At 42.3% G+C, this 18,300-nt stretch overlaps 1 protein-coding gene across 1 annotated transcript; it reads right to left on the reverse strand.

Moving 5' to 3' along the window:
• Window positions 1-187: 187 nt before the first annotated feature.
• Window positions 188-18,248, reverse strand: LOC135366711 (GATOR2 complex protein MIOS-like). The gene is made up of 27 exons (XM_064599540.1): window positions 18,075-18,248; window positions 16,987-17,068; window positions 16,782-16,852; window positions 16,600-16,661; window positions 15,765-15,844; window positions 14,295-14,341; window positions 14,147-14,205; window positions 13,858-13,960; window positions 12,038-12,139; window positions 10,751-10,842; window positions 10,644-10,685; window positions 10,080-10,135; window positions 9,865-9,983; window positions 9,661-9,779; window positions 9,092-9,232; window positions 7,879-7,954; window positions 6,915-7,083; window positions 6,125-6,196; window positions 5,908-6,014; window positions 4,513-4,679; window positions 3,851-3,916; window positions 3,272-3,344; window positions 2,996-3,176; window positions 1,472-1,688; window positions 1,053-1,158; window positions 679-781; window positions 188-473 (listed from the first exon to the last, which is right to left on the reverse strand). The coding sequence occupies exons 2-27, from the start codon at window positions 17,034-17,036 to the stop codon at window positions 398-400; spliced, it is 2,556 nt and encodes an 851-aa protein (XP_064455610.1). The 5' UTR covers window positions 17,037-17,068; window positions 18,075-18,248; the 3' UTR covers window positions 188-397.
• Between the last annotated feature and the right edge of the window lie 52 nt (window positions 18,249-18,300).

An 18,300-nucleotide genomic window follows, 5' to 3' on the forward strand; every position in this document is an offset into this window, starting at 1 on the left:
TATGGACACCATGTGGTTAGAAATGCTTGGCAAAAGGAGCGAGATCTCACGTTCACGTTTCATAGTGTCCTTTGTGTTTCACATGGAAGCCCCTTCCTGAAGTTTAGATACTGCAAAGTCAACAGTCATCTCTTGTAAAGCAAACAAAGGAAGAAAATCGATTTTGCTAACGAACATGACTACAAGGAACTTTGTGACAAGTGTATTCTTAAAACAAAAACTATAATACATGGAATACCAGCTCGAAAATCTAGCATTCACACGTGCTCAACAGCAGTCTCTCGGGGGGAAGTCTCCTGCGTCTCAAATATATCAACAATGACTTGACATGTTGACTGTTTTTTCTGTAGAATTTTGCCATTAGCCATTGTGATTAATGCCAGTACACATAATTTGTTCAGAGATCTCCCGGCGGTGATCCAAGGAACCAGCACTTGCAGGAACATCCAGTGACTGGACATTCTGTGTGTTCTCTGAAAATATGAAAATGTTCTCTTGTAACAAAAATCACAATGCCAATCTGTGTCAGTTCCAATGGATTCTGAAAGCGAGTCTGAAATAGTTTTTACGCTTCCTTCATACATGCAACATCTCTGCATGTTTGCAATATATTTTTAAGTAATGCTGTGACCGTTATGAAGATTACGGTTGGAGCAACAGAAATGCTACGCAACGTACTTAAACCATCCGCTGATATGACTCGCATGACCTCCGTGGCGGCATGTCTGGCACCAGGTGAACCATGTTGAAGAATCTGACAGTTTTTCATCATTTACTTGATCTGGAACAAAAGAAAGTTATATAGCACAATTGCATATAAAGTCTTACTAGTCAGTACAGTACAGTACAGTCACTGCCCCTATTACAGTCAGTACCAATCAGTACAGGTCATGAGACAGGAACGAGGAACTTTACAGCAAATGTTGTCAGCCAGATGGCTTGAGCAGGCAAACAGCACAAAATCAATGAATACTGAATCCTAAATTGCACTGCTTCATCTTAGTTTGACACCATTATGATGGTGCTTTCGAAAACAAAAGTTCCCTACTCACCCATGTGCTCATATTTTCTCCAGTAGCTGCCTGCAGGTGTACCCAGATTAGTCAGGCACAAAGCACAACGTGGCAGGGGCTTTCTGCAGCTTGGGCAACAGGTCACCTGCAAGAAGGATAACATGAATACTATGAAAGGAATATGAAGTTATTTTTGTCCTAGTACGTGTCACAAGTGAGGTCATAATTGAGCTGCACATTAATTAATTTAATTTATTAACATTAATCAAGTAAAAATCTAAGCCAATGACGTGTACGAGAACTGGAGAAATACCTTGGAAGACCGGCTTGATAATGAAATGTTACGGATTTATATAGATACAATTCTCGTGCATTTTCCTCTGGTTTAATTTTCACTCAATTCATAGTCGTAGGATATTGCAGACTAAGCCAAAAATTGTAAGCACTGCTGCTCTCACCTTTGACTTCTGTACGGATGGTGTGGACACATTCAGGTGTGATCCTGCCTGACCACTAGCCCCTGTACTTCGTGGCCCCCGTCCCTGCAGGGCCCCTTGCATGTGCAGGTAGGGGGAAGCTGCAAGACCACAAAAGTTGCAGCTGACCACAACCTGCTGCCCTGGAACGGAACTGCTTCCCGAGTGGTGCCGTGCCCAGGCACAGTCAAACTGAGCCCTGCAATTAATGTGCCGTACATGAGAAAAAGATATGATTTGGGGGGACCCCATTTTGGTAACAAGTGGAGCAATCCCAAGTACTATCTAATGCAAAAATACTGAGCCCAGCCTAACAGTTTCATAATTTATTTTCACCTTTTCCACTGTGTGAAAGCGGTGAATAAGCGTTGTTTTTTCAAATCACAATTTTATTCTTTGAACCGTTTAGAAAGGAATGCATAGTCTGAACCTCATGAAGAAAAAAAAAAAAAAAAAGCTTCGTTCTTCCTTTGGTGGAGGTAATGACTTCCACAACGCAAGATATATGACCATCTTAGATGCTGTCAGTCATTTTGGCCCTTTCAAGCCGTGGCCACTGCTTGCTTCTCTTTCACGTTTGGAGGCATTGAACCGACCCAAAATTTTGAGCACGCATTTGTGTGGCACTCATTTTAAAAGAGGAGGAAATAAGGGGGAGGGATGGTCAAAAACCTTCTAGTGTTCGTTATCTGTTCAGGGAATACTAGGAGGTAGAACACCGCCTCGCATACACAAAGCGGGACCGCTCCGACATATGGAGTACAAAAAGAACCTTTCCGAGATTCACCTACCCAGGGAATGTCCATTCCTTGCAGGATTACGCTATGGAGTCATCCAACAGAATGTAGGGATAACCTTCATGACGAAAACCCGAGACTGGGAAAAAGACGAAAAACAGACGACACAACACAAAGTCTTTTCCCAGTCTCGGGTTTTCGTCATGGATCTTAGCCACCAGCTCGCTTGCTTTTTAACCATTTTATCGGGATAACCTTCCCAGCGTCTCGCCATATACTAGATGTCGAAGCATACTGTTACAAAAAAGGAAAAGAAGTCGTAGCCCCAAACTTTCATGAAACGATCACAGGGTCCTCTGACGTGAAATGAGCGCTGTATACTCCCTGCATCCCTGGTCGCTGCGGTTTCGGTTTCAGCTCATTTTGCGTATCAAAATTCGGGGATGGATATTTTAACGTGCGTGCGTGTTTCACGATTTGTTAAACGTGAAATGGCTTGCCACTAGGCTAGTCTCTCAATCTGCTATCTTGCTCTTGCCCAAAATCCCCCAATTAAAAAGTTAAGTAATGAATTTAGGTGACGGTCATCTTGTAGTTGCACACTTTCTTCGAGTGGATGTCCGCCTGGCCGTAGAACTCAAACCGGGGTCAAGGGACAGTTGGAACTTAGATGCCTCTATCCTCTGCACTCCTGGTGCTATCGCGCATCCGACGAGAATAGTTTCGGAGGAAATTGGTATATATATATATAAAAGGTATATTGAAATACCTTTCGTGCCACAGCCTCCAGCGGTCCAGAAGGTTGCGGTACCTGTCGACCCAGAGCTGAGCTTGGGAGTTTCCACTCAAGGGACTAGAGTGAGCATGTAAGAGGGCTAGACTAGCTGTCTGGATGTCTCCCGTGAGGTCGACGTACTTCTGCAGTAATTCTCCGCCTTCTTCTGTCATGCCTGCAGCATAATGTATCGTGGTACTGTGAACATGCCTGAATCGCGGAGCATTTATGAATGCCAGTGGGGCTGGGCACTGTTGTAGAAACATGTACCTGTGAGTAAGATTCCATCCAAGTTGCCTTCTTCCAATGTGGATGTTGTGAGCCTCTCAATATACTGTACAAGCTGTTAAATGTCAAAATGAGAGTGTAATCACCAACCTTCTGCTGCGGACTAACATTCATTTGAATGATCATGTGAACCACAAGCACTGACAGTCACTCTGAAAGGGCTGTCAGATGATTATCTTTGCTTTTCTCGAAGGAGAGTTAACAGAGCTTCACAAAGTTGACTATGTATTGCCAACACTTGCTCTTGCACAAGTGGGCTTGGATGGTTTATAGGTCTATGTCGTTGCCGACAATGTTTTGCAGGTTTCCCAAAAGGTTAAAGTAATGTAATGTAGTAACACCGGAAGTGTCATTAGAACTTCAGTTTTGTGTGAAGCTGTGGAATATACATGTGCTGATACTCTTGCCTTACCTTAGGGAAGTTGAACTATAGAAAGAAATGGTGATTGGTAGACTCCTACAATTCTCTCAATGTTTTGTACTTTCGTGGATTTGGCATTATTAAGTCTAAGCTAATATTGCACCCACATTGAACACTATATTGAACACTTTATGTTGTACCTTTGCATCCGGTAGATGAACACAAGCAAAAGCTATTCTGTCCTCAACTGCTAAATTTCTGTCATTCTGAAAAGAAAGAGAACAGTCACAAAGTGTTACACAAAAGTTTAGCTAATACAATGTGAACCGTAGTAGGCCACACAGCTAGGGTTGCAACTCAGCCGGTGGCTAAGCATCACGGCTCAGTGAAAGGCAATACCGGCAGAGCTTTACCGGCACTTTACCACAGAAGGTGTTTCAAGGAGAATTCCCCGCTAATTCCCCCCGAGTCCCTCAAAGGAAGCTGGGACGGGTCCGACACCACTGCGGTGGTGGTACAGTATTACTCTTCCCTGTTTCCATTTCTTGTTTTTTATGGACATTGTAAACGAATAGTCCGAACTGAAGAAACAGTATGTTTTTGTGCGCGCCGCTGGGCACCTTCTCTCTCGATAAGCTTCTCTTTCACCCCCCTCCTATTCCTCTCTCTCTCTCTTTTTCCCTTGTGCAGATATCTCCTCCTCACTCTCCTTTTCGGTTTAACTTAGCCGGCATTTTTCGTGGCAAAACGACCCGACATGGTAACCCTACATAAATCCCTTCTGCAAGTACATCACCGACAGAGAAACAAACTGAAACAGAAGCTCAAGGATGGACCCTGACAAGAGGGTCAGAGTACTCACGAGAAGCTCCCAGTATCCATCATCTTCAGATGTGAGAAATGTGAAGAGGGCTTCTAGGTAGGGATCGCCCAAGGAAAGCTGTAACGCTCGCGACATGCTCCTCCAGGCATCACGCGTCTCGGCTGTGTAACCTGAGAGCGCCATCGCTACCATGCTAACGTTGGAATCTGCAACGAGACATGTACGGTGACAATATACAGTGAACCCTCGTTAATATGACCACCACCGTTCCCGCAGATTTTGGTCATAAAGCGAATTGTCATACTAACGAGAAACACACAATCCGCTGACCTCAGAGACCGCTATGAGTAATTCCGAGGTCAACAACATCAGGAGTCATCCCAAACCTTGGTGCCCTACTTCAACACGTGTCACCCTCTGCCTGAGGTATGTGTGTAGCCTCTCCATGGGGCTACTCTGCGTGTCATGTGACGTGGTCATAATAACGAGAAGATAATACCCGTGTTTGACCCTACTCATGACAAAAATCTCAGCCATAGTCGGATAAGCGGATTGCCATACTAACGAGATGGATTTACATGGCGGCGGCACGGTTCCCAAGAAAAACGGTCCTAAAGCGATTGTGTCATATTATCGGGGGTCATATTAACGAGGGTTCACTGTATCACACTACCCAACCTTGAAGGAACCCTCACGCGTGACACGAAACTGTTTAGAAATGATGCATTGCAACAAATACAGCCCAACCTTGATATAACGAAGCTCCCGGGGAACACTATTTCTTTCGTTGCGTCGAGCCTGACGAAATAGGGCAGCCAATTGTGGAAGGGAATTACAAATTATTATGCTGTATTGCAAATTTCGTTGTATAGCATTTTGTTATATCGAGGTTTGACTGTACATACATAGGGCCCTGCGTTGTAGGGCAAAACCCATTTTTACCACCCAATTTGCATCATCATCAACTAGGGTAAAACCCGAAGAACAGAACTTGGAAAAGTGCCAATTCAGCCACTAATACGGGCACTGGAGGACGCTAAGCATTGAACACTCAGCCCAGCTGTTCTGTATCTTCTGTCAATCTAAAATGTGAGAAGCACTCTTCTTTTTATTTTCTACCCGAAAATCTACTTCTCCACCCGACATAACCAGATTTTACCCTGTTTGACAGATCCTGAACTAACACCAATTTTCACAAAACATAAAACCCAAAAAACACAAGGCCCCATACATGCACCAAAATAACCTAGATACAGGACACAATAACAGGTGTGTGTTTTTGTTCAAGTAGACACGCTGTCATCATCGCAGCATCTTTATTAGCCACCTCCCGATTACCACGAGCTTTGTTTGCACAATCAAGCATACAGTCGTGCTGCAAAACTATAAGGAACAAAAGTTAAAGTAACGATGAGCTGGACACAATGCCAGTACCTGGATTTGCATTTGCAGCCTCCTTGAGCACTACAATAGCTTCCTTGATGCGCATGTTGAAGAGGTGCACTGCTGCCTTGCGGGAGTAGCTGCTATGCCTCGCTAGCCTGAAAGTATGAGTAACAGGCATTAAATGTGCACAGGGGGAAACCTAGGTAATGCAGCTGAAAGCTCAAGACCACAGTATTAGGAAAGAAAAGGAGAGAGAGAAGAGTACCTCTCCGAGAATATGTTTGCGGGAAGGTTTTCATGCCTAGTCTTCCAGCCACACAGCCAGAGGGCCTTATCCCTGTAATGGCAAAGTACAGCAATCTAGGGAGGGCAAGCAGGCACATGTACAGTACAGTCCTGTATCAAACCAAGTCGTCATAACACAACAATGGCATAACTATACATAACTATGGCAATATGATTAGAGCCTGAAGTTTTCGGGAAATCTTTGTTGTTCTAAATTTATGGGGTAAAAATCTCGTAAATAAACATGTGCTCTAAATTCACGCGAATTCGGATAAAAAAAAAATTCCAGTATGCTTAATTCGGGGAGAAACCTGCTTCAGTTACTCAAACTAACTGTACTGGTTTGGTACAAATGGTGATGTAACTGCATCTGCTGTCAAACAAGTTAGTGTGCATACCTATACAAACGTCTCAGTGTGGGGCATTTTGCCGGGTAAAAATCGGGTTTCACCCTATAGCGGCAACCTTCAATTCGGGGCATAATTCGGTTAAAGCCTAAAACTTCAGGCTGTAATTATGATCACCTCCAAGAAGCGTCCATAGCTTGAGATCAAAGTTTTCTGGGACTAACTCGCTTGTCTTGCAAGAACGGGTTTACTAGGTTTAATCCTACAGGTTTTCCCGCCGATTTTAATCCGAGCGCCATCAAAATTAATCCATGTGCCATGCAAACTTTATGGGGCATGGATTAATTTAGCTGGCACTCAGATTAAAATCGCCGGGAAAACCTGTAGAACAGCAGGGTCAACAACAGTACAGTGCTGTCATACCTTTCTTTACTGGAATAAGTCATAAAAGAATAAGAATTGGGGGCCTGCCGTAGGCCGCTGTCCGGCTGTCGAGGGTGCGTCAGGTCTTGTAAAATGGCACGCACACCCACTGCATAGTCATTCTTGTTCACTAGCCTCAACTTGGAGGAATCATCTAGCAGTTTCAACAGTGCTATCGATTACAGTCAAGGGTAATCAAGGTGTAACAAGCACGAGAACACACAGCCCATTATGTAGCATCAAGAACTATGTATATACAATGAAAGATGAAAGTCACTGAAAACGTTAGCCAGCTGTACGACTCGAACCCACATCTTCTGGATTGCCGGTCCAGGGCTCTACCAATTGAGCTAACACGCCTTCTCAGCGACTTCCAGGGTGCGTCATCTGAAGGGACAAACCAGCCACTCTCTCTCACTCATCCTCCTTTCACTCTTACATTTTTGCTCACTCATACACACATTCATACGACGGGATCGACGCAGGCGGCAACTGTTGAACATTAAAGAACTGATGTTCTGAGGCTGGAACAACATAGGAGGGACAAATACATACAAAGCCTCAATTTGCCTAAGAAATTAACGATGAAAGATGAAAGTCACTGCTACGCTCACTGCTACAGCTAGCTAACCTTTTCAGTGACTTTCATCTTTCATCGTTAATTTCTTAGGCAAATTGAGGCTTTGTATGTATTTGTCCCTTCTATGTTGTTCCAGCCTCAGAACATCAGTTCTTTTATTTATATACAACCAGGAATTTGCAAATGATGTGTACCCTCTTGCACCATAATAAATGATGTGCTGCAAAAATTTAAAAAGTATTTTTTTTCTTCTGTGCACTATGAACTCTGTGTTACAGCACCACAACCTTGAGTGTTAACCATTTCATTGGTTTGGTGCTATTGAAATATCTGTTCCTTTACTAAACATATCGATGTACAGGAGATAATATGCTAAAAGGATATCATCCAACCACGACCACAAGACCTTCAAATGCTTGTTGTCTGGCAGTGTCTCAGCGTTTTTCCACAGTTCTTCTTCCTACCAACCAAAGAGAGAGAGATATATATATTTAAAAAATGAAATAAATGAGGATGAACATTAGTGTGCAATGAGCACAAACTGCGTTACAAAAAAGCTGCTATAAAAAATATCACTTTTCATTATCTATTTATTTGCTCGATGGGTGTGCTACCTAGTGGAACTCCTTAGAACGTGTGGTCAGCGTGCATCGTCACAAACGTGTTTCATGCACGTGTGGCATTTAGCCTTTTCTCTCACCAGTGTGCACAATTAACCTCAATTAAGTGAGACTTTGTATTAGGTATTCTATTTTAGATCCAGTAGTTATTAGTAGTATTCCAGAAATGATTTTCCATAGATTTTTTTTATATAAGGGGTACTCTCGTAGGTCCCTTACAATCCTGCTTCAATATACCCAAGAGTGAAAGAGCTGCACAATAAAACAACAGGAGAAGAAATGGTGTATACAAGGAAATGTTGCACAGTTGAGTGGGAAGTGGATACATTCAAGAAATAAATATTTATTTTATTTATTTATTTAAGAATATGGGCAGCACCCATTAGAGTTATAGCAGAAGTGGGAAAAAGTACAAAAGAACACAAAAACTAGAAGAAGATGCAAAATCTGCACAAAAATATTTTTATATATGTATACACAATCAGCGTACAATCATGCTTAGTCACTTTCCTATTCCTAATCACAGTAGTCATAATATTATTCTATGAGTTGTAGTAGTTCTAATCATAGTAAGTGTTTCTGCGGCGTTTCCAACAGACGAGTTCAGAAAATCCCAGAGTGCTTAGCTCCGCTTTGAACTCTGGGAGTTTACTAATACGAAAGAAACGGGTGGACCTCCAAACCGTTCCGATTTCTCCCCTAACGGTCCATTGTCCACGACGTGTCAAGGTCAGCGAAAGCAAAATGTGAAGGATTATTCTTCGTTCCCCCGCTCAGCAAGCGCCCAGGACACAATGCATGCGCGAAGAGCACTGGGATTTTCTGAACTTGTCTATTAGAGAAATCATAAAACAATTTTTTTTTTGTATGTGAGTCACCATCTCTCATCAGGCTCACATATCCGCAATTACATTTTATTTTTATTTTGTTTTGCAGTTTTGATGATTCTAAAAGTCAGTAAGAAATGAACACTCCACCTTCAACCCATATCCCAGGAGGGCACGCTGCCGCATCTTCACAGCATAGTCATCCAACAGGCTGTAGCCGTCATCCGTACAGTCCCAATAGTGGATCAGTTTCTTTGCATGTGTCCACACTATATTTGCTGGTGACCAGTTCTGTAAATGTTGGAGCAGTTATCTTACGCGTACGTACACTATCATTCCAGCTATCTTTCACATCAAAGGTGCTGCTCTCAGCACGTGGTTGCTTTCACTTTATGACAAATCTGATGGCTGAGAAGCCGATCAGGACAACATGCATCCTGCCAGACTGGCGAGAAGCTGTCGAGAAGTCGTTTGCGGACGCGGACTTCACGACCACGGAACGCACCGCTACAACGCGTTTCCATCTGGAAAACTCTTCATGGGTTTAACGCGTAAGGCTCGTGAATTCGTGAAATCTAAAATATGAGAAGACATTCGATTTATTCGAAAGCCACGAGAATAAAATCGGCTAATCGAATCGAATACAAATACTGAAAATATTCGATTCGTATATTCGAAATGTTGAATATTTGTACAGCCCTAATAAATAACAAACGTACCAGGGCAATTCTGTCAAAGACCATGTAGTCCTTGGCTTGATTATCAGGTGTGATCACGAGCATCCGGTTCTCATTGGTTGGATGCCAGCAGAAGGAACTAAGCATCACATTGTTGAAAGCTGGAAAAAAAAAAAAAAGATGGCACACGATTACCTCACATTTCTGTGGATGTTTCTTAAGCGCTTCTGTTACTGGTTCACTTACGTTGAATGAACCTCTCGACCATTGTGGGTTCAACGTCGTCTGCAAGAGCCGGTGACTGCTGAATGTTGTACAGCTTGACTACATTGCTGTCTTTTGTAAAGAGACCAATTAAGTTTGACCTAGGGAAATGCAAAAACATAAATGTTTCTTCACAATGAAGCTGGCAGCAGCTTACATGATAATGATAACCGTAGGAACTACTACAATGATTGTACCTTGTCGGGCACCATGCTATTTTCACTACCTGCCCACTTTCTGTTTGTGTAGTCACCTACAAACAAGTGTGAAGGAAATTGCCACATAATAACTCAGGTAAACATTAAAAAAAATTATGAAGGATTTATTTTAATAAGAAGATGGAGTGGGCAGACTATAATTATATTGCAGTGGATGTTGGCACATGCTTCTCAGTGCCAAAACTGTACATGCTGAAATTTGGATATTTTATACCTCTCTGCTCAACTCATGCCACTGTTATGCTATAAGAACAGATGTTATTAATATGCTTACTGACTGCAAAAGCATGCAGTAGCATGCATTTCATAACAATAAGGGCCAAATTAAATAGTGATGCACTACATTTTCCCGTGATTTGATATCAGCAGGTCTCTTGCTAAAAGAACTGATGGAGTCTGGTTACTTTTCCATCATCTATAATATGAAAGTCAGTTTGCTAATACCATGAAACAAACATATGCATTTCATACGAACATCACAGTTCCACACAGTTCACAGTGGTTACGTTCTATTTAAGCTGCCAAATTTAATGAAAAGGATACAGGTTTGTCGAAATTTCTTATGTCCCATAGCACTATTTGGTTCTGTAAAGTAAAAAAAGCCCGAAGTGAAATTCACATTACTCTAACAAACGTAACTTTTTACCCACCCCCTGGTATGAAGCAATTCTGTGTTCCACAAAGGGATCAACACAGACTCCGTAACATGCTTTCGTCGTGGTGCTGTTCCTTCGTGCCCCCTCTGAGCGGGACACGGTACATATAAAAAGTAACACGAATAAATACGTAACATTAAAAACAGGAACACATTCTTACACGTAAACGAATCTGAGACACTGGATGTACACGTACAGCATACAAGATTGAGTGCGCGTACAGAGTTCCAAATTATCAGACATTCTGGCAGAATAGTGGATAACTGCCTCGAGGGAACATTTTCAATTTGGAACAGAGTAGAACCCCTTTTATAGCAATGCTCGATAGAAATAATGGGCCTTAATGTACAGACAGGTTTTCAGAGATTTCTCTACGGGCAAGTTAGCAACATGTTTAACCACCGGCACGACCTAATGACCTCCCGAGTTACAACAATTAATTAATTAAGGCCGTGCAAATGTCCTGACTTCCAAATACAGAGTCGTATAATTGCATATTCAATTTGAATTCCAAATTACATATGGAATTCTATATTCAAATTTTGAACTGAAGAGGGTATAAAATGAAGTGATTACTGCCTCATACAAAAACCAGGGATTTCCCTACATCACCCTCGGTTTCTTGCAACACCCCCTCAGAACTGAGATTGCCCAATACAGTTCAGCTCCCAATGCATACGCCCACAAATAATATATATCAATAATAATATCAATAAATATATACCCCCCCCCCCTATACCACATTGATGTTGATTTGTGGGTACATTGCTGACAAAATCTCATATGCATATGTAACATAAATATGCTGTGCATTTGGTTCAGTCACATGACTATGTATATACGTACTCACTTTGCACTTGCTTCGAGTAGCTACATACTAAATGTTCACTTCAGGTCTAAAAGTACTATTCTGTGACCTTGCCTTCCTTTTATTTAGTAACAACATTATTAGGTATTGTTAAGTACAAAATGATGACTAAGTGTGACAGCAAGAGAGATGCAGCGGATGGTGCTGTTTATGACACAAGAGGCCAAGAGAATACTAAGGGCTCGAAAGCTCACGCCCCGAAACCGACGATGCCAATCGTGCTCAGGGCGCTGATTCTGTCTCACAGTATGTACAACGGTATAGTACCTACGAGTGACAACATCAACTTACGTTACGACAGTAGGAGACAACCTGCATGCATTTTTTTATTACTATCACTGTGTGCGTACTGCATGAATTGTTCTCTGTACAACAAAAGCAACATGGAAGCAAGCAATAGAAAGTTTTGTTACCTCTGAGATCAAAAATTTTTATGTGCTTGTTGTTCATGCCACAGACGAAACTGCGGGGCTGGTGAAAAAACCACGAAAACGACTGTGCCGACTCCGAATACCCTGAAGAGAACGGATTTCGTGTTACTGAAACTTTCCACGGCATTCCCTCAGTTTGATTCATCAAGCACGCGTCAAATTTCTTGCATACAGCCATGGCCAGTGTCCCCGATACAGTCGCCATCCGATTTTTCGGACTCGGCGAGGATCGCGCAAAAGTCCGAATAATCGAGCAGTCCGAAAAAACGAATTTCACTTCAAAATAAACTTTACTAAGCACTAGTTGCCTGGAAAAATTTGTCGATGCTTTCCTAGCGCACTTCCAGCTCTGCCTGATAACATCTGCTTCTATTTCCCGAAGCGACATTTCGCCAATGTACACTGTCAGAGGCACCGCCGTCACGAAGTCCGCAAGTCGGCTTCACCTAACGCATGCGTGCTTTAGGTGAAGCTCGCTTTACAGCGCTGTCGCGCGACTCGCGGGCGGACAGCACGTGCTGGGCCGTTGGCCAAAAACGAAGAGGCAAAAGCGGACAGACCTCTTCAACTCAGAGGAATGGAAAATGAACAATCATTACTGCCTATTTTTTTGCCTCAATATTTTAGTTGGTTGATTTCCTTTGATACGAATTTCAGATGGTACCAATATTTTCTGTCACCCCAAGAGAGAAATTCGCAGGTTGGGAAAACAGAGTCCGAAATATCGAGCGACGGAGCTGCATGGCGTCCGAAATTTTGGGCGTTCTTATACATTATGGGGCCTGCGGCCGCTCCGCGAACGAGTCCGAATAATCGAGCCTGTCCGAAAAATCGGGGTCTGAGAAATCGGTCGGCGACTGTACCAGTGTGATCGTCTGACATTAACCCACATCCCTGGCCCTCCATGCACCTATCCTGTTAAATTGATATAAAGCACAGTAACGTCCACAACATGCAAACGTAGATAGCAGATGAGTATAGTTGTGATTGGCAGTCTCTTGCTAGACAAGAAATTCCAAATTCTGTTGCACCGACTTGTGAATTCCGCGATTTTCCGCGGCAGGGAGTCAATGGCTGCTTGGAACAGGAAACGCTTCATTTGCTTCAATAATGTGAGACCAAAAATATTTTATAAAATTACAAATTTGAAGCACTGTTGTGGCTCAGCATTACACACATGATATCTTGTGTTCTCCTCTGATGCGGTCTGTCGCCTGCAATCAGTTTATACCTGCTAAAACATCTTTCAGCATCGACAGAGTCTATAGGAACTTTACAGGAAGGAGTTTACAATGCATGCCCTGGGGAAGTTACATCTTGAGCGCCCCCCATTTTGTTCATAGGCTGGAGGCATTATTTAACAGTCAACTTTTTAAAGCCAACCTCCCAGACATCAAATCAAAATCCCCAGTGCCACCGCTAAATTGCACATGGAAGGGACACCGCCCCTTCCTCGGGTGAAGTATGCACAATAAACTTGTCCTAACCTTATCTTAAGCTAAAATACAATCTGCCTTTGTTGGTCCTGCAGCATGTGCAATTTTGTAAAGCAGGCTTCACCTCATGCAGGGGAAGCGTCAGGCAAAGCCCGCTTTCGGAAGGTGTCGTTCATATTTGGCGATAGTCGAATTCGAGAACTCGAGTATCCGCACAAGCCTAAAAATAAGGGATTCCGCGAAATTTCGCGGGAAACCCGGGGCCTTAGCTATCAGTCAAGGCATGCATATCAGAGAAATGTCTTGATAAGCAGGGCATGACTATACTTTTTTTTTAAGTTTCATTTTCATTGAAGCCAGAGTTACCATATTCTTCTTTAGGTTTGGTTACACTACTGCTGCTTGTCTGCTGCACATCCCAAATGAGAATGGAGTTGTCGCCTTTGTGCTTGTCAAGCCCAGCTCCCAACTGAAAATGAAATGAAAATACAAGGAAGTAAGAACCATGTAAGGAACTTCCCAATGCATCACTACATCGTTCACACGTTGCATTATAGTCAAAGTAGTCTACGTCCCGTAAAACACCGGACAATTGTCACTGTCGTCATGCTACAGAGCCTGCACTTGTGAATGGTTAATCTACGTGAAGACTTACAATGTTGAACTCCACAGGATTCCATGCGACCGTGTTACAGCGGCGCATCTGCTTGGGCACTGCGGGAAAATAGCAAGATTATGGAATGCGGCATCGATAAGCTTTAAGATTAAGACTGCCAGATGAAAATAGAATTGCCAGGACTTACAGAATTCACGGCCAACCAAACCAGCACCGTTGTAGGTCCGGCCAAAGCTGAAAGAAAATGTGCACATGACATAACATGGCCAACACAAAATGCTAACGAATGTAAAAGGTACACCCGTAAAATAAGATTCAGTAAGTTTTAACATTTTTGGACTACCCTCCTTCCATCAGGGTTCTATTCAAGGTCTGCAAGCTCCCTAACAATTAGTGTCCTTTAGTTAATTAGTTAGCAATTAGTCCTAATTAGTCCTTTATCACGCATTATAGCTAATTTTAATAATATCTCTTCTGAGTGCGATTTGGACATTTTTACTAACTTTAGATCTTTTTTTCTCTACAGTTGCGACTCTAGTATGATTTTCTCTTGACTTTAATATGTTGCGATTGCTCACTTACCACTATTTCAGACCTGTATTTCAGTACTTGAGTATCTCCATTGTTCTAGATGCGCCACTATTACCTTTACTAGTTTCTGTTATGTTGTTGGTTGTGTTTCAATTTGGGGTGCACCATCACCTAGGCAACTGCTATTCATGGACACCATAAAAATACCAATAAATAATAAATAAATAGTGTATGTCTGTAACCACATATATACATGGTTCCTAAGCCCTGAGGGTACACTAAATAAATAAAAGAAATAAAGGAATAGTTTCTATGGGTACCACCTTAGTGACTTTTTGTAATGAACTGTCAAAGAAATTTATAAAGTCTTGTCAGTCCCTTGTCAGCCAGAGCACTGGAGGTTAACGTCATCAGTAAGGGTTTAAAGGAGCCCAGTGTCCATAACTGTATGTGAGTGACGATCACGGAGGTAAGGTGATGATAGACAATTTCCTATGTCCTCTAAGATAAATGCAGCATTTGTTGACAACGTGGTGGCTCCTCCATTCTTCAGTTTCATTTATGGGGCCCCCCCACTATCCAGTTATTTTCACTGGAAACAGCCAGTGCTGGACAAACAAGGGGTCGACAGTACTATGAATCTGTGTGCATTGTTTTGTGGCACGAACTGGAGACGTTCGTCTACCTCTGTCGCTACAAGTACCTTGCATTTTTTGTGTATGGCAGAGCAAAACATTTATTACATGGCCCCCGAGTCACATCGAGTGAGTAATTTTACGCATCAAAAGGAATCGGAGGGAGAAACTGATCTCGGACTGGATATCAGGTCTGTACTGCCCTAAGTTTTTTACCATCCCTTCCGCAATGCAATTACAAAAATCACGGAAAACGTGATACAATAGCAGCCAAATCAAACCCTTTCATCCATTCGAATGGCAGATTAAGAAGCAGCAAAATATGGCAATGATATAATGACACTGATATGAAGGAATTATGAAAACAAATATCTGCACCAGCAGGTCCCAAAGTGGAAACGACACAAACTGTTTCCAATGACAACAAGCATTTTCAGAAGTGTCACCATGCAAATGGACACATCTAATAATATAAAAATTAATTATTATACCTGGCGAGGACCACCTTTCCACTGTCTTGGCCGACTGCCAATAAGACGTCCAAGTCCGGACTTTGGCAACATGAGAGGCACTATAATAATAATAATTTATTGTTGATAAGGTGCCTGTAAACAACCCGAAGGTATGGGGAAATGGTGCACCAAACATGAATAAATTCAAAAATACAAGGGCACACCGTATACAATACAAAGTGTTTCAGTTAAACCCCCGAGCTAAATAATTTGCGAACGGGTGCACCAGTCGAAGAATTTTCTTTTTTTTTTACAAGTATCTGTCTGATACCACCTACAAGCTGCGCACCGTGTGAATGAGTGGGAGGCACTCATTATTAAACAAAACTTCAAATATTAAATAAAAATCCAAATGAGTTTCGTGAAAAAACTTAACTTCTAAAGCAGGGCGCCGTCGACATTAAAATGGGTACTACCCCTTTTGGGACCTTCAGTGGACACCTTTTAGAGACAAATCTGCCACCAAAGCCTGTCATTTGTTGCAGTAATTAATTGGTTTCGGTTTACGTATTTTTGTCGCTGCAGGTTGCGGCGAATATGTGGAATTCACTGCACCTATTATACTGAAAATGAAATACATTTCCTATGCCACTCCTAGCAAGCAAGCACTTCATGCAATAGTACAAATAATAATGCTTATACTACTACTAATAAATTTACTAAGGGCACTATTTAAAGGTAAAACTGGTAATTACACTAAACAGAAATAACCAAAGCAGGCATTAAAATGAAGAAATAAACTGAAAGATGTATGTGAATTTGAGAGGATGTTCTCCTTTAGTCTCATGCAGGAAAAATGTTCAAGATTACAAACCCTTAAATACTGAAAATCTGCATTGATGGAAAGTAGGTCAGCTCCTGGGAGTACATCTCGACCTGCCCGAAAGAGAGCCAATTGTATTCTGTTTATCCGATATTGACAGCTCAAGTAGTGGTCGTCCCTGCTCAAGAGACAAAGCAAGTACCGTCACAACGATATCCAACATCCTCACTTACTTGCGTCTTCCGTTCTCCCATTACTGCTTTGAGTTTCATACAAACGCAGATCTGTTCCTACAGTGAAGAATCTAGGGGAAAAAAAAAAAAAGGCGTCATGAGACAGAATGAACTGTGGAAACTCGGTCCTGCTTTATCTACGTTGTATTGTCTGAATGGCTAGCTGATTGATTGATCCCCATTACAATCGTAAAGATCTGCTCACCTGTTCGCATGGCTGGGACACCACGTCACATCAATCCTTATGCTGCCCATCGCGAGCTTAAATGGCTCACCTTTTTACGTCTCTAGAATAAAAAGTGGAAAGGAATAGAATAAAACATGCTGTGTGCTGAAACTTCGTTCGGGATTTCAGAATCTATATTGGTCAATGTCCTTCGAAGTGTTATGAAAAGTGCAACAAAGGTCCAAATTTGCATGAGTCATGTCAGCGGGCAACAAGTGGTCAGGATGGGAAGTCACCCAACCCAATGGTCAGGCTACTGCATGTAGGAACTGCATATTACTGTATGCTGCTTTCTTGTCCATTGGGTCTGACAGGGTATACTTGCATCCCGATTACTTGTTGCTCCGTTCACATGAATTCTGCGACACTGCAAATATGCACACGTAAACAAATGTTAAAAGATGGAAACTCGCATGTTCATGCAGCGTTACGAGTATAAAGCATGCAAGAAAGAGAGCGCCGTGACACAGATGTGTATTCTTGTTAACTTCACCTTGCACTTGTGTTAATAATTACTCCCTCAATAAGTGTTTTTTTTTTGTTTTGTTTTTCACATTGATAAGTACCAGACAGGATGGCAAGGAAGCAGGCTAGCTGGTGACGACAGTCATCCACAATCAAAACCCTGAGACTGAGGGACACACAAACAACATGACTCAGATTTGTGTCGTGTCGTTTGTGTGCCCCTGAGTCTCAGGGTTTTGATTATGGATGTTGATAAACATCTGTGTCTTTTATCAGGCATGTAACTATGCAGAAAGTACACGTACAGAAAACCTAGCCGATGCTCTATGAATGCACATAAGGTACATGTTTATTTATTAACCACAGTCTCATCGAGTAGAGAGAACTCCGTATTGTCTGAGCTTTGGAATTCATTAAGCGATACCAGAATTAAAACAAATCTGGCCCCTCAAACGAAGCATCTGCTGGGCAAAGTTCACATTCATCAGGCCCCACATGGGTCTCGTTGTCCGGGAGCTCTCTGCATCCTGACAGTGCCTATGAACACAATATCAAACACGGAGTGACAGGCATGATAGTTATTGGAACAACAAGATTGGTACCTATGTTTTCTGCTCTACGTATGCCTCATCGGCTGTACAGTAGCAGTGAAACTGCTGCACAGTGCCTAATCTGCACTTTGCCTTCTGTCATATTGCAAATTATCTTGCAAATGCACACATATAACTCCGATTACTACCACACTATCCGCTGTCAACAAACTGATATGGATATAGAATGGAACTGGATGGCATAAGATATGGAACTAGATTGGATTGGATTTTGGAT

Source organism: Ornithodoros turicata, chromosome 8 (genome assembly GCF_037126465.1).
Source record: "Ornithodoros turicata isolate Travis chromosome 8, ASM3712646v1, whole genome shotgun sequence".
Lineage (NCBI taxonomy): Eukaryota > Metazoa > Arthropoda > Arachnida > Ixodida > Argasidae > Ornithodoros > Ornithodoros turicata.

Bases quoted from the DNA above. Each gene is read 5' to 3' on its own strand.
- LOC135366711 (XM_064599540.1), bottom strand. From the start codon at position 17,036: ATGGGCAGCATAAGGATTGATGTGACGTGGTGTCCCAGCCATGCGAAC. The intron at 9,780-9,864 runs GTAAGTGAACCA...TTTTTTTTCCAG, and splicing joins GGTCGAGAGGTTCATTCAAC to CTTTCAACAATGTGATGCTT. The intron at 1,689-2,995 runs GTATTTCAATAT...CATTAATTGCAG, and splicing joins TGGAGGCTGTGGCACGAAAG to GGCTCAGTTTGACTGTGCCT.